General features: G+C 38.7%; 1 protein-coding gene across 1 annotated transcript in view; it reads right to left on the reverse strand.

Annotated features, from left to right (window-relative positions):
* Nucleotides 1-13859, reverse strand: part of abcc2 (ATP-binding cassette, sub-family C (CFTR/MRP), member 2) — a 174423-nt gene that overhangs the window by 92875 nt on the left and 67689 nt on the right. The window contains exons 8-10 of the mRNA XM_039775026.1: nt 4381-4541; nt 3876-4053; nt 2916-3170 (exon numbers count right to left, since the gene is read on the reverse strand). Coding sequence (XP_039630960.1) covers nt 2916-3170; nt 3876-4053; nt 4381-4541 — 594 coding nt within the window. The remainder of the gene's footprint in view (nt 1-2915; nt 3171-3875; nt 4054-4380; nt 4542-13859) is intronic.

A 13859-nucleotide genomic window follows, 5' to 3' on the forward strand; every position in this document is an offset into this window, starting at 1 on the left:
AGTCTGGATCCCTGGATCCAGCATCCTGGATTCAAATCCTACACCTGCTAATCATATGTGTAGTGTTTGCATGTTCTTCCAATCTCTCTCTCTCTGGATTTCACTTCCATATTTCCATCCCACATTCCAAAAACATCCCCATTATCCAACCCGCTATATCCTAACTACAGGGTTACGGGGGTCTGCTGGAGCTAATCTCTGCCAACACAGGGCGCAAGGCAGGAAACAAACCCCAGGCAGGGCACCAGCCCACCACAGGGCACACACACACACCCACCCACACACCAAGCACACACTAGGGATAATTTAGGATCACCAATGCACCTAACCTGCATGTCTTTGGACTATGGGAGGAAACCCACGCAGATACAGAGAGAACATGCAAACTCCACACAGGGAGGACCCGGGAAGAGAACCCGCATCTCCTAACTGTGAGGCAACACTACCCACTGCACCACCGTGCCGCCCATTCCAAAAACATGCATGATAATTTATTTGCGGTTCTGAATTGGTTGTGTGGAGGGTATTCATTAGTTGCCTCAAGCATGGACTGTTGCCCAGCCAGAGATTGGCCCGGGAATGTTGCTAGGTTGGGATCAGTCCTGAATTAGATTATATGGGGTTGAGAATGTTATCCTATGTTATACAACAAACGTTCTCTGTCGAAGTGACTTATACAGGGAATCAATAGGGCTATTACTTCTAGGGCACTGGCCATCAGGATTTCCATTATACAGCAGTTGCATATGGGATATATCAGACCACTTTGTTAAGCCAGATTTACACCCTATGTAAATTTCAGTATCCTCCTGGTTCTTGTGGATTAGCATCTATAGAATAGCTTGGTGGCCTGCATACACTGATGGCCTTCTGGTATTCCTCCTAAATAAGATACCTATGTAATTCTACTCTTGTAAGACTCTTCTGAAATACTGAGCTCCTCAAGTCATTAAAGAATGAAAACCTCAGTTGCGGTACTTCAATTTAAGAAGAGCTTTTTCCTAACGGTTTTAATACAATTACTATTTGGATGGTGTTTTAGATCATCTAGAAAACCAAACATTTTGCCAGGACATTCCACTCACCATTCAGTATTATATATATGAAGTGTGCAGATAAAACTATGGAGTACAGCTGACTCTTTAAATGACAGAGGATGAATGTTTTGCTATATTATTTACTCGGGTAAAAACAGGAATCAAAACTGTAGGACAATCAGAAGGCAATTGATTGGGTGAACATTTGCAAAAACAGAAATTTTAGCACAGTTAGATCATGAACCTCTAATTCTTCAACAAAGCCATAAATAACCATTTCTTTTTGCAAAAGGTCTTTTCTTTACTTTTTAGGTAAAACTCCAACAACACATAATTGCAACCCTTCATTCTTAAATAACACTGGGTCAGATGTGATCGACACAAGTAGATGCAAAGCATAACACAAGACAATAATGTCATTGACAATGCAACACAGAAGAACACTAATAGTAAATAAAAATAAATGAAAAAGTGAAAAACATTTTTCAAAATCTAAGCAATTAAAATGACAAATTGCATTATGTAATATCGTCTACTGTTGAATTCTGCTCTGTACTTGCAATATTTCTATTACTATTGTATTGTATTGAGGATTACTTCTGTTCTGTTCCGGGTATTGTATTGTAGGCCTATTGACCCCCTTTTTTTGACACCCACTGCACGTCCAACCTACCTGGAAAGAGGTCTCTCTTTGAACGGCCTTTCATGAGGTTTCTTCCATTTTTTTCCCTACAAGAATTTTTTTGGGAGCTTTTCCTTGTCTTCTTAGAGAGTCAAGGCTGGGGGCTGTCAAGTGGCAGGGCCTGTTAAAGCCCATTGCGGCACTTCTTATGTGATTTTGGGCTATACAAAAATAAATTGTATTGAATTGTACTTACTCTCCAATAGAGTATCAACAAGATTTCAAGCAAACCGTTGAAATCTTCCACTAAAATAACCAAGTTTGTTGAAGACAGGAATGTGCCTACACCCTGATATGGAACATGGCTGACATCAGTTGATGTTTTAGACACTGCACCACTGTTTGTGTGCCCTATCAGGTGCACTTGTTTGATGTTTTACTACATTCAGTTAGAAGGTTTATACACTGTAGCTGCTCCTGAACGTTTTCTCCTGGTACAGATGAGACCACGCTCCGACTGATGTTTAAAATGTCGTTGCTCTCTCTTTCTCTCGTTTACAGCTCTCAAACGCCGCGAAAAACTAAAGTACAATAAAACTAGTAAATTAAACAATTAACGAATTGTGCAGGTATCAGGATAACAAATTAAACATACTGTGTGCGCCTTCTGACCAGAAATTACTATATATAACTATATGATATACAATATAATTTACAAAACATATTTTACAAATTCAAACACTAAATTTACATATATACACACACATATTTTGCGACAGCTACATACACCATGAATCTATGAAAAATGTTTCACTCTAATAACATTGTATACATCTAGTGAAGATGTTGTAGAAAGCAAGGAACTTTGTTGGTGAAGGACAGGTCCATGTGTTGTATCTTTCATCATGTCTAAGCAGAGATGCTAGCAGTACTATAAAACTTAAAGTGAGACTCCCAACTACATCCATTCAGTTCAGTGTAGTCACTGAGTACACAATCAGAGTGTTTGCAAAGAGCTACAGCTAGTGATATCGCAATAAAAGTATAAATCTTACAATATGTGCATGTCTAAACACATGTATCAAGGTAATGAAAACTACAACAGACAGATATGTCATTATTATAACATGTGCAGATGTTGCATGTGCTAATCAACATGCAACATATCACCAGTCTCTGCCACCATGATAATGAGCAGAACTACCTTACCTTGTAACCGTTGTGCTGTAGGAAGATGGATGCAGTTTGCTACTCACCTGGAAAACTTTTGATTTGGTGGCCAGGAAGCCATTAATTGGCACAAGCAGGATCATACACCCAACCCCAGCCATGACAGAAGGGCCCAGCTCTTCCCACAAAAAGACAATGGACACAATGATCTGAAGTGGGCAGGACCAGATCATGTGGATGAAGTTGGCTACATCCACAAACCGCTGGGCATCAGCTGACATCAAGTTCACAATCTCTCCAACGGTGGATTCCTTCCGTGTTGCACCAGACACCACCAAAGCCTAAACATTGAGAGAAAGTTCAAGTTGATGTTCATTAGTGATTATTTTAAATACACAATGTTCAAACAGAACACTTTGGAGGTGTGTGAGATGTACTAGTGAAAGCATAGTAAATACACAACTTTTAAAATCGATGAAATGAATTTAAGAGGACTGGCCACTGAATCATGCTGCCATCATGTTTCCTTAAATACATCTGGCACAATTCTTAGTAAGTTTTGGACTGTGTCCATGTCTAAGCCTTTTCGTCATTCATCACCTAATCCCCTTGATCCTGTCTATTTACATTCCCCTCACATTCGCACCATATATTTGTTCTCCTAGACCTGTTTACTCCTTCTCTTACTTCTATACAGCAAAGCATTTTTTTCTTGGGTTTAATTGTTAGTTAGTGCCTGACGTTCCTTCTGTCAATTTCTACACATTTTGAAGCAGGTAACCTATCATACTGTAATTGTCTGGTCAAGATGTATTGTCTGATTGTCCAAGACTAATTTATTTAATCTCTGCTTCTCCAAAACTAAACTAATAAAACCACTTGATAGTTCATCCTTCATTTCCACTACCAATATTGATACATTTGGGCTAAACATAACTCCAGCCATCTTATCAAATAATTTAGTGACCTAATTTTTGGGCCTTATTGGTTTGTGTTACCTGAAACAATTCATTGCTATCATTCCTCACTTCATGTTGCATGCATACCTTGTTATACACAGCTGCCATAATTGCAGTGCGGACTTTCATCCCCATGAGGAAACAACGTTGAAAGTATTGTTGAAGTAACATAGACTGCATCAGAGCAACCACAAACAATAGTATAGCATACATATATCCCTTCCATTCAAAAATGGATTTATCCTGAGTGAAAGAGACCATCAGTCTAAAAAAAAAAAAGCAACATTAGCATTGGCACTTTACTCAAATTCACAAATATATGCAATGAAATGTGGTTCAGAATAATATATCTGCTTGGGGTAGGAAGCTTCGCCTTTCTTGGATCCCTTTGAATTCTTTTCATCTGGGTGATGTCCTTGATGTCATACTAATAAACCAACCAAAACCCTCCTCTACGCTGACTGTAAAATGGCATAGGATAAAGCATTGCTACTCAGCAAACCTTGTATCTATCATTTACCTCTGTGTTTTGAATCTATGGTAAGCCAAACAACATTCAGATAGTTACATATGAAAAGTAAAATATACTGACTTCAGGAGTTGTGGACTGATGAATACAAGCAGATCATGGAGCAATTTTAAGACTGCAGATTCAATAAGCATCCTTATGAATGTCTTCAAAAGAGTGCTAACCATCCAGCCATTGGTGTATCCCAATTCATTTGTGGCCTTCTTCTTTTCTCCCTTGTCTTCCTAGGAAATAATCATTCAGAACTTGTTACATATTATTTCTGCTCAAATAAAACCAACTGAAAGTTTTAGATTAGTTTATATACCATAAACATAACTGTACCATAATCAACATAATATAAACTCCATCTGTTTTCAAATCTAATCGGTTTACTGCTTTGGATAAGGTGCTAGTCTCTCACAAGAATGCAATATAGCATATGTAATAAAAATATAAACAAAATGACATAATATCTACATTATGTACTATTATATGTCAGTTGCTTAAAAAAAATGTTTTTGCAGTGTGGCTTCAGCTACGGAAAGGCTCCTTGTATTATGATCGGGAGTCCCAAAAGCACAGCAAAATCCTGGCTAGATATAAAAAGGGCCATAGAGAATCTTTACAAAATAAAAGATATATTATCACAAAATTGCACTATAAGTATATGAAGCTCCATAGCTCACACAATACAAAAAGGAGTTGCAAGCAAAAATGTCCCAATGCATAATCCAAAGGCAAAGTCTAAAAGCAAAGCAAAATGGTCAGGAATCTAGACAAAATAACAAAAGTGCAGTAGAACACAAGAAAACTCATTAACTCCTGAGCACAGTCAAAATGAACCACTAGGAAGTGTGGGAGACTCTCCAGATTTATAGGGTGAAAGGCAGTTCCTGGTAGGATTTTGGCAGGTGGTTGTGCCTCTTTAGGAATCGTCCACAAAACGCATGAAACATAGCACAGACATAGAAAATAAAGCAGACAATAAACAACAATAATATCAACATATCGCAACAGCTTAAAACTGAGAAAGACATAAAACAAGACTTTGAACCCCTGCCAGGAGAGGAACTCTGTCTGCGAATATAACACCTTGCAAGTGCTTGTTTTTGCAAATGAACTGAGCTCTTTAAAAAGGTGTCAAAACAGCAATTGAGCTAAAAGCTCAACAAAACTGTCTGTGTCAGTAACTGAATTAAAATCAGTCTTTTCCAAGAAAAGGTCTAATTAAAGGCAGCCACCCCCTTCTCTCCTAACATGAGCACCTGGCTTATTTGTTTTCATCTCATTATCAGTTCTTACATTTTCTCAAAACACACAGAATATTACTCAGTCATTATCACAAAGTCAAGGATTTGCTATCATGAGATTTAAAAACTGAACATTCTAGCCCAGCAAAATACTCTAAATCCTGCTTTGCCTTTAGCTTTCCCAGAAAATAATTCTGGTTAAAATTCTGGTCAAATTATTAGTCAATTTTCCCTATAATCTTTACACACTATTATTTTGTTTTTCTCTTATCCATTGTCTAGGCTTATTAATTCATACATTAGCATTTACACTTCAATATTTAGGAGACTCAATAAGGTTAAATGAAAATGTCTATATCTATTTTAGTGACACATACAGTTAAAGTAAGGTGAAAGTTTAGGGTTAGGGTTAGCCAAAGGGACCAAATTATTACACAATAAAGGGTGTTTATTTTATTAGAAATTAACAGAAGGGAGAGAAAAAAAAACCAAAAGGGAAAACACAGTGTAGCAAAATGACAAATGTAAAATCAAATCCAATACTGTACACCCTTTTCTTTCTCATAAGTCACGAATTTGCAGCAGCTCAGCCAATAGTACAGACAGATTTATACTCCACAACACCATTATTTGTGCTGATACACTTCTCGGGGCATCAGTATATATAAAGGAAGCACTGTCCCCTGTTGACTGTTACCAACACTGGAGACACCTTTTGGTCATCAATGTGGCATCCTCTTTTACATGAAGGTTTGGCCAGACCCATCTTCTGTGTTGCCTCTACCTTGTACCCTCTTTTGTGGCTGGCACTTTTTTCCCAACCTGGCACCCTGTATCAAGTTCTTTTTTAGAAAAAGTAAGTAGGAGAAGTCAGTAAAAAGGCAAGGCAACAAAAAACTAAGCACCAAAGTTCAAGAGAGTAACCAAATCTCCATATATCCAATATAAAAATAAACCAAAATTTAACTAACATCAAAAATATTATGAAAAGCACAATGAGTAAATTATGAAGTCTTAAATACACTCATGGCTCTCTATCACAACCTCAATATAGGAGGACCCCTTTTGGAAGGCCTCTACACGCAGAATAATGTCAAGGAGGTCAAAGAGTAAACGAAAATGAAAACCTCTTAAACTAAATAAACAACAGGTCGTCATAAACTCAGAGAAAACACAAAATGGCAAAGTAAGACAAAACCTATAAATCCGTGCTGCTATATGGGTCTTTAACTGCTACCCATCCTCTTGGGAGGTCACTTATTTGCTCTCCTACAAAACAATGCAAATTATCCCCCCAGTCTCTCCTTCTCTCTCAATCCCAGCCCGTCCTTGTCCCACCAGTTGAGCCTTCAGCCCAACACTCCTCCCACTAGCTGAGTTAACATCACCTTGGCTAAAGGGTGGCTATAAACTCCCACTGGGGTCACTTTCACTTTAAAATCGCTACTCCAGCACTACTATTTGCTTAATTTAAGTCCCTAAATGTTTTAGAGAAATCTGTATAAAACAGTCAGTAACATCATCATGCATAATTATTTTTCACCAATGGAGGAAAGGATGGATGGATAGATAGCTATGTGAATAGACTTATCAAGACAAATGCATTAGCCTTTTCCCTACCTCTAAAAATCTATATGTTTCTAACAATAATATAAATGTGCCTTTAACGTTGCATTCATAATTCAGGCATATTTTGGCAGTTTATTCTCGTGCCTGTATTGAACTTTCCATTCCCTTGGTGGTTTTGTTCTTTCTGGAACACCGCAGTGTTTTTCGCTAGCCTCTCATTACTGAAATAATTTCAGTTACCATGGGGAGGTTATTTTAACCTCCGATTTTTTCATTGACAAACAATGCCTGTTGCCTTTTTGTTACAAGCCTCAGAATCTCTTCATGCTTCTTAAAACCAGAAGATAATTTTAGATTTCAAAAGCTCTTTAGATTTGACAGCCTGTTGGTGTCTATGGAACAAAATGTCCGGTTGAGCCAGGTGGGCCTCTCTAGGGTAAACATCTTATTACTGAAAAAAAATCCTTTCCTGTTCCTGTTGGACTGAAATACAATTAGACATTAAAGAATGCCAGGCTGCTCATAATGCCAGACTAAACAAAGCAGGCAACAATTTTTACTTTTAGTTTCCCCAAGTGTTCATATGGTGGGGTATGGTCTGCCAAAATGCTCTCTAAGTCTGTATCGAGTCCATGAGCACACTGCTTGATTCTATCCCTAGTCTTGGATTACAGTCTTAACTCTAGTGTAAAGAATATGTTCGATAAAAAATAAAGATTACAGGGTTGCTACTTGGTTGGCATACTGCTCAACACCACTACATCACAGCTGTTTAGGCCTGGGCTTCATCCCATTATTAAAGGGGTCCATCTGTTTTCCATATTAAAAAAAAATGGATTCTGGCAGACTCCGGATTGGTTCTTCCCTTCAGTTCCACACCAGGCCCACATTATTCTGTAGCTGAAAAACTCAGAGTGAGGAAAAAGATGAAAATTAAAAGATTTGATGTGCTTTCTACTGTTTTCCCCATTTCATACACACAAAAAATGGAACTATGCACACAATTGTGAAAACGTGAAAGACATGTATTAACCATATGTCTCCAAATTGCCAAAATCTAAGCACAATTCCATTGGTCTCACTAAAAATATCATTCTAAATCATGGTTTTGCAAATCTTTGAACACAAATTGCATCATTTAGCACACTTTGTTCACCTAGAAACACTGGTCTTCAAACTGTAACACCTGGAGTACAAGTTAGTCTCACGCATGGTGCACCTGTGCAAACTCAGTTGGAAGAACAATTCAGTCACATGTCAGAGTATAAAAGAGGTCTCAATTGACTTATATAGGTGTTAGACAAGAAGATGGAGCAGCAAGAACACAGAGGAGGAGGAAGTGTGAGAAGAACAGGAGGCCTAGCAGGCTGTGGAGGCAATCCAGGATTAGGGTGAGAAGGAGGAAGAGAAAGGCAAAGGCACACCAATATTTCCAATGACATATGTGCAACTTTGGTGGACTCTGTAATCAATCATGGCCTAAACCAAGCTGGGTAGCGAGTCCAGCCGAATTATTTGAGCCTTTAGGGAAGAGAATAGGTAAGTAACCACTTGAGAAGTTTAACAGTATACATTAACTTTATTGCTTCTATGGATATCTACAGTACTCACAGAAATGAACCCTACAGTGTAATGTTTTGTCGTACATTTACGTAGTGTGGCCAGACGGCCAGGACCCATGCCCAGCTGGGGACACCCCTTTGACGCTGGGACCGGGGGAGCAGCCATGCAATGCACACTATGTAACCCCGAAATGCGTGGTGGCAGCCCTCTTGGGTTACATTGGGGCTATAGGCGTGGGACTTCAGGGCTCTGCCCTGTTCGGCTACGAGGCCACCACCAGGAGGAGCTGCACGGCTTAACTAGCCCCTGTGGGCTGGAATGCAGCCACACCCGGAAGTGCAGCCTGAATTAGGTTAATTATCACCTGTAGCACTTCTGGGTGGGCTATAAGAAGAACCTGCAGCCACTACTTAAGGCACCAGAGTCAGGAGGAGGAGGAGGAGGACGACGACGATGACAACAACAACAACAAGAAGCTGCCTGGGAGGAGTGGAGGAAGAAGAGAGTGATTTTTGTAGGTGTTTTTCTTTGCTTGTGTGTTTTGGGACTGTGTAGGGCCTGTGGGACACAGGGAAGATGTGCCCCACTGCTGAAGAACAAATAAGTCTTTTATTTTCATTTTCACATGCCTCCGGTGTCAGTCTGTCTCAGGTCGGCACCAACCAAGCACTTCTGCCACAGTAGCTATACAGTAAAATCTGTACCCTATAATGTATGTATATACTTTTTACAGAAAAGAAAGATGGCCAGTAAGAGATGGCAGAGGCCAAAAATTCACAGATGAGCAAGAGACCATCATATTCAACATGGTTTTGGAAAATAATGCCTAGGAGACAATATTCATTTCACAAACATTGACCAGGTCAGCCTGTCCACAATCAACCATGTCTTGAATCAACACCAGATTAGGATGTAACAGGAAAATTGTGTTCCATCTGAGCACAATTCTGACCAACATGTGCTTGTGAGTACAGCATCCTCTTAGTACAGACATATCACTATGTACCTCAGAGTTCCTGTATGTATGCCTTTTGTCTGATATGCTCATTCTCCCTTTTTCAGAGAGTACTTGAACTTAATGCCAGTGTTGCTCCCTAAAAATATATCTTAATTTGGTGAGGTTGGTTCAACCTACAGAAAAGCAGGTGGAGGGGAGAAAGATCATTGGCATCTGTGCCATAGTCAATGTCCCTGAGAAGCGTGGCAGAAATGTCACAACATGTGCCGCTATTGGTCAGTGTGAGGTCATACATCACCATGCACAACTTGGTCCCTATAACACTCTCCATTGGCTAGCGTTCCTTGACGAATTCAAAAATATCCTCATCCTCCTGCAGGAAGAGGAACCAGAACAGCCCACCTTCGTTGTCATTTGAGATGATGTAATTTTCCACCAGGCTGCTCTGTTCTGTTACTGGTTTGCCAACAATGCACATTTTGTTGTGCTGTACCTTCTACCATATTCCCCATTTTAAATCCATGTCTGCTGCACTATGTTGTTATGTTTCAGTATCAGAAGAACTAGCAATAAAATCTATTCATTGTACTTATGTAACATCCAACTGAATCATATTAATCAAATCAAATTACATTAAAATATCGATTGGCTGACAATCTCTTGAAAACTCATGAAATAACATTCCTATTTTCATTCATTTATATTTCATTCATTTCCTGAAACAGCTTATCTCAATAAGAGGTTAAATGATAAGTTCAGCATTTTTCAAGTCAAACTTATTTTTTCATAATCATAGTATTTATGAATTTGCCATATGATAGTATGTTCTAAAGTGAAGTAGTACACATTTTAAAAACTAATTATAGCCTGCTGTTGTGTGTTTAATGGAGCTAATGGTTCCCATTGTGAAAAAATCTTTACAACTTTCAGAATGGATTAAACCCTGGACATCTTGTAGTTCATAAACTGTAGTGAGTGAGCGAGAGACACAGAGAAAAAATAAAGGTGCAAAAATAACTGTTCTCTATTGCATTAAAAGCCAAAAATAAATATCAAATGTCAATGTTATGTAATTCTTTCAAACACAGTCAAATAGCAATGACACAGACAAAAATAAAAATGAAAAATTAATGAATATTTGCAAAATGTACAACTGCACTTTCAGGAGCTATGCAGTAGTAAAAAAGCAGAACAAAAATATATGGTTATGTTCCTCTAATAATAATAATTGAAATCCAGGAAGATGTTCCACAAAGGATCAACTGAACAATTAGCTCACCACTTCTCCTCCAACAACCACTTCTGCAACTCTTTTTAAATTGGTGATTTTTTCAGAAAAGCACTTACTCCTCTTTCTACTGCTACAAAATGATCTGGGGCCTCATGTACTAAATGGTGCGTACACACAGAAATGTTGCGTAAGAACTTTTCCACGTTCAAATCGCGATGTATAAAACCTACACTTGGCATAAAGCCACACACTTTTCCACGGTACTTCATACCTTGTCGTACGCAAGTTCTCTGCTCGGTTTTGCAGACTGGCAACATCTAGCATCAAAGCAATGCTACTGTTCCTGTGTGGTTACACCTTATTTTCCTGACGCGGCTTTATAAATACACTGAAACTAACCACATATTGTTTATTAGTGTAATGCATCTGATTGTAATTAACTTGTAACAATATAATGATCCAGGGAATTGCCATAGTATTCCAAATACCATAACTGCTTTAGCGTTGTTACTGTCACTGCACCTTCTTTTTCTTCTTCTTTCCGCTGCTCCCGTTAGGAGTTGCCACAGCGGATCATCTTTTTCCATTTTACTCTCACTGCACCACTCGGAGTATTTATATCACTGTATATGAGTGTGAATCACAGCAGCAGCTGATCGGAAAGAGAATTATCAGTATTACAGCTTCAAGCACACGCTGTCTCAGCCACGGCAAAACGTTTCAAAGCCTTTCCTGAAAGGACCTCGCGGTTCAGAACCGGTTTCATCCCAAGAACTTTAAACGCACTTAATCAATTTCTCCTTGTAGAACTGTTATAAGTACAATCACCCCACTGTAAACTTGCACTACAGTCATAATATCGCACAACCTGAGCCACTTTATAAAGGCCGTATTTACATATGATGATTATATTTTTATGATGAAATGCAGCAAAATATGTTTATTATATTATACAAATAAAACTTTAACTTCATTTAAATAATCTATATTCTTCACTGGGTCTGTCGTGAAGGATAGAATAATTAAACATGATTATGACATGAAGATATTTCAATGTTCTTTAAACGTTTTGAAGAATCGGCGCTAAGCTTACAGATGGCTTAACTTCTATTACAGAGCTGATTGTGTGGCGATCGGTTACTTGGAGAAAGAAAAGCAAGGACTGCAGTGGTGGCTACGGCAATATATATTGAATATAAAACAGAAAGAGAAAATAACAACACAGCTAAAAACGCAGCGACAAATTTCGACAAAAGTTAAATGCTTGTGTCATGAGCACAAGGCAGCTATGCAGTGTCTGCAACGGATGTGGCCATCCGCCGTGCATAATCAATCAATCAATCAATCAAAACATTTATTTATATAGCACATATTCATACAAAAAAATGTAGCTCAAAGTGCTTTACAAAATGAATAGAAAAATAGAAGACACAATAAAAAATAAACATAAGTCAACATTAATTAACATAGAATAAGAGTAAGGTCCGATGGCCAGGGTGGACAGAAAAAACAAAAAAAAACTCCAAAGGCTGGAGAAAAAAAAAAAAAATAAGCTACCTTATTGACATAGGCGGGCAAAGGAGCCACCGATTCTTCCTCTGCTCAGGGCCACCACAAGCCTAGAGCCACCCCTGAGTACTGCTGCAATAAATTATTTAATCGAAGGTCGCACACAATCACTGCGCATTGAAACCCATGTTTAATAACGTGCTTTAACTCCTATCATCATGAAAATGACATCACGTATACATCTCAGTATTCTAGTTATTCAGAGAGCTGTAATATCACGAATGTAATGGACTCTGTGTCCAGTTGGAGGAAGAGAGCCAGTTTAAAAAGCAAGTAGTGATTTACACACATAGAGCACATAGAAGATCACATACAAAACAAAGCATTTAATGTGCTACTTTAATTACGATGTGATTTGAGAAACTGGTTAATTAAACGATTTTAAGATGAAGTTTATGATGTTCTACTTTAATGACAAAATAAACTACATTTCGAGATTGAAGTTGACATTTCGTGCTTTTTCCCCACTGTGTGCCTTTTTTTTTCTCTGTACCCTGATAAGCTTTCATATGACACTCAGACAGTGGGCTACAACTTGGCTTTTCATGGCGACTTTCATATGTGACTTCTTTTTTATTTCCGGCACTGTGCGATTTTGTGAACGTGAGCTTTCAAGTTTCTCCAACACGCTATGTCACTTGATCAACTTCCTTTTGTTGATTATACCACGGTTTAATTAAAGAAATAGTAAGTTTTTCCTTTGCCTCCACTTGGTATTAGCTGAAATTCTTACATTTTCCCATTGTTTTTTCACAGAAGGCTGAGCTTAAGGGCGATTTATATTGATATGCATATTCAAAGAAGCGTAATTCTGGGAGGAGTTGGTGTGTTACATAAAGCGAGTGCACGACCGTTACTTTTCACACTGACCGGGATTTATGTAGCGTAAGAATGTGGAAGTTGGAGTACGCACAGATTCCTGCATCTGGATTTTTCTGGGCGTAAGCACATTTCGGCTTTTGTGCTTACGCCATGTTATAATGCGAGTTCTACGCATGGCGTTATACATGAGGCCCCTGCAGATCAGAAGGCCAAAAAGACGATCCCTAGTGTCTGACTAGGTATTGTATCTGCTTTGGCATTTTCTCAGTCAGTCTCTGCAGACATTCTCTGGACTTCTCCAGTTGGAATGTCTCATTATGGTCAGAAAACTCTAAAACAAATTCATTCAAACTCGCGTATGCATGTACACTGACGTGTATGAGTTCTCTTTGCTACATTTAAGTGGTTTCCTGAACTCAATGATGGCAACCATTGCTCACTTCCATCTCCATAATGTAAGGCTGCCACTGGGATGCCAAAGATGTGTTAGTTTTCATCCAAAACCTGCAAGTCTCCAAGTGTCATACACCCTTTGGTGAACCTTTGCCGAAGCAGGCCCTCATGCCACTATGGAGCTACTGACAATGGAGTGGATCTC

Source organism: Polypterus senegalus, chromosome 1 (assembly GCF_016835505.1).
Source record: "Polypterus senegalus isolate Bchr_013 chromosome 1, ASM1683550v1, whole genome shotgun sequence".
NCBI lineage: Eukaryota > Metazoa > Chordata > Cladistia > Polypteriformes > Polypteridae > Polypterus > Polypterus senegalus.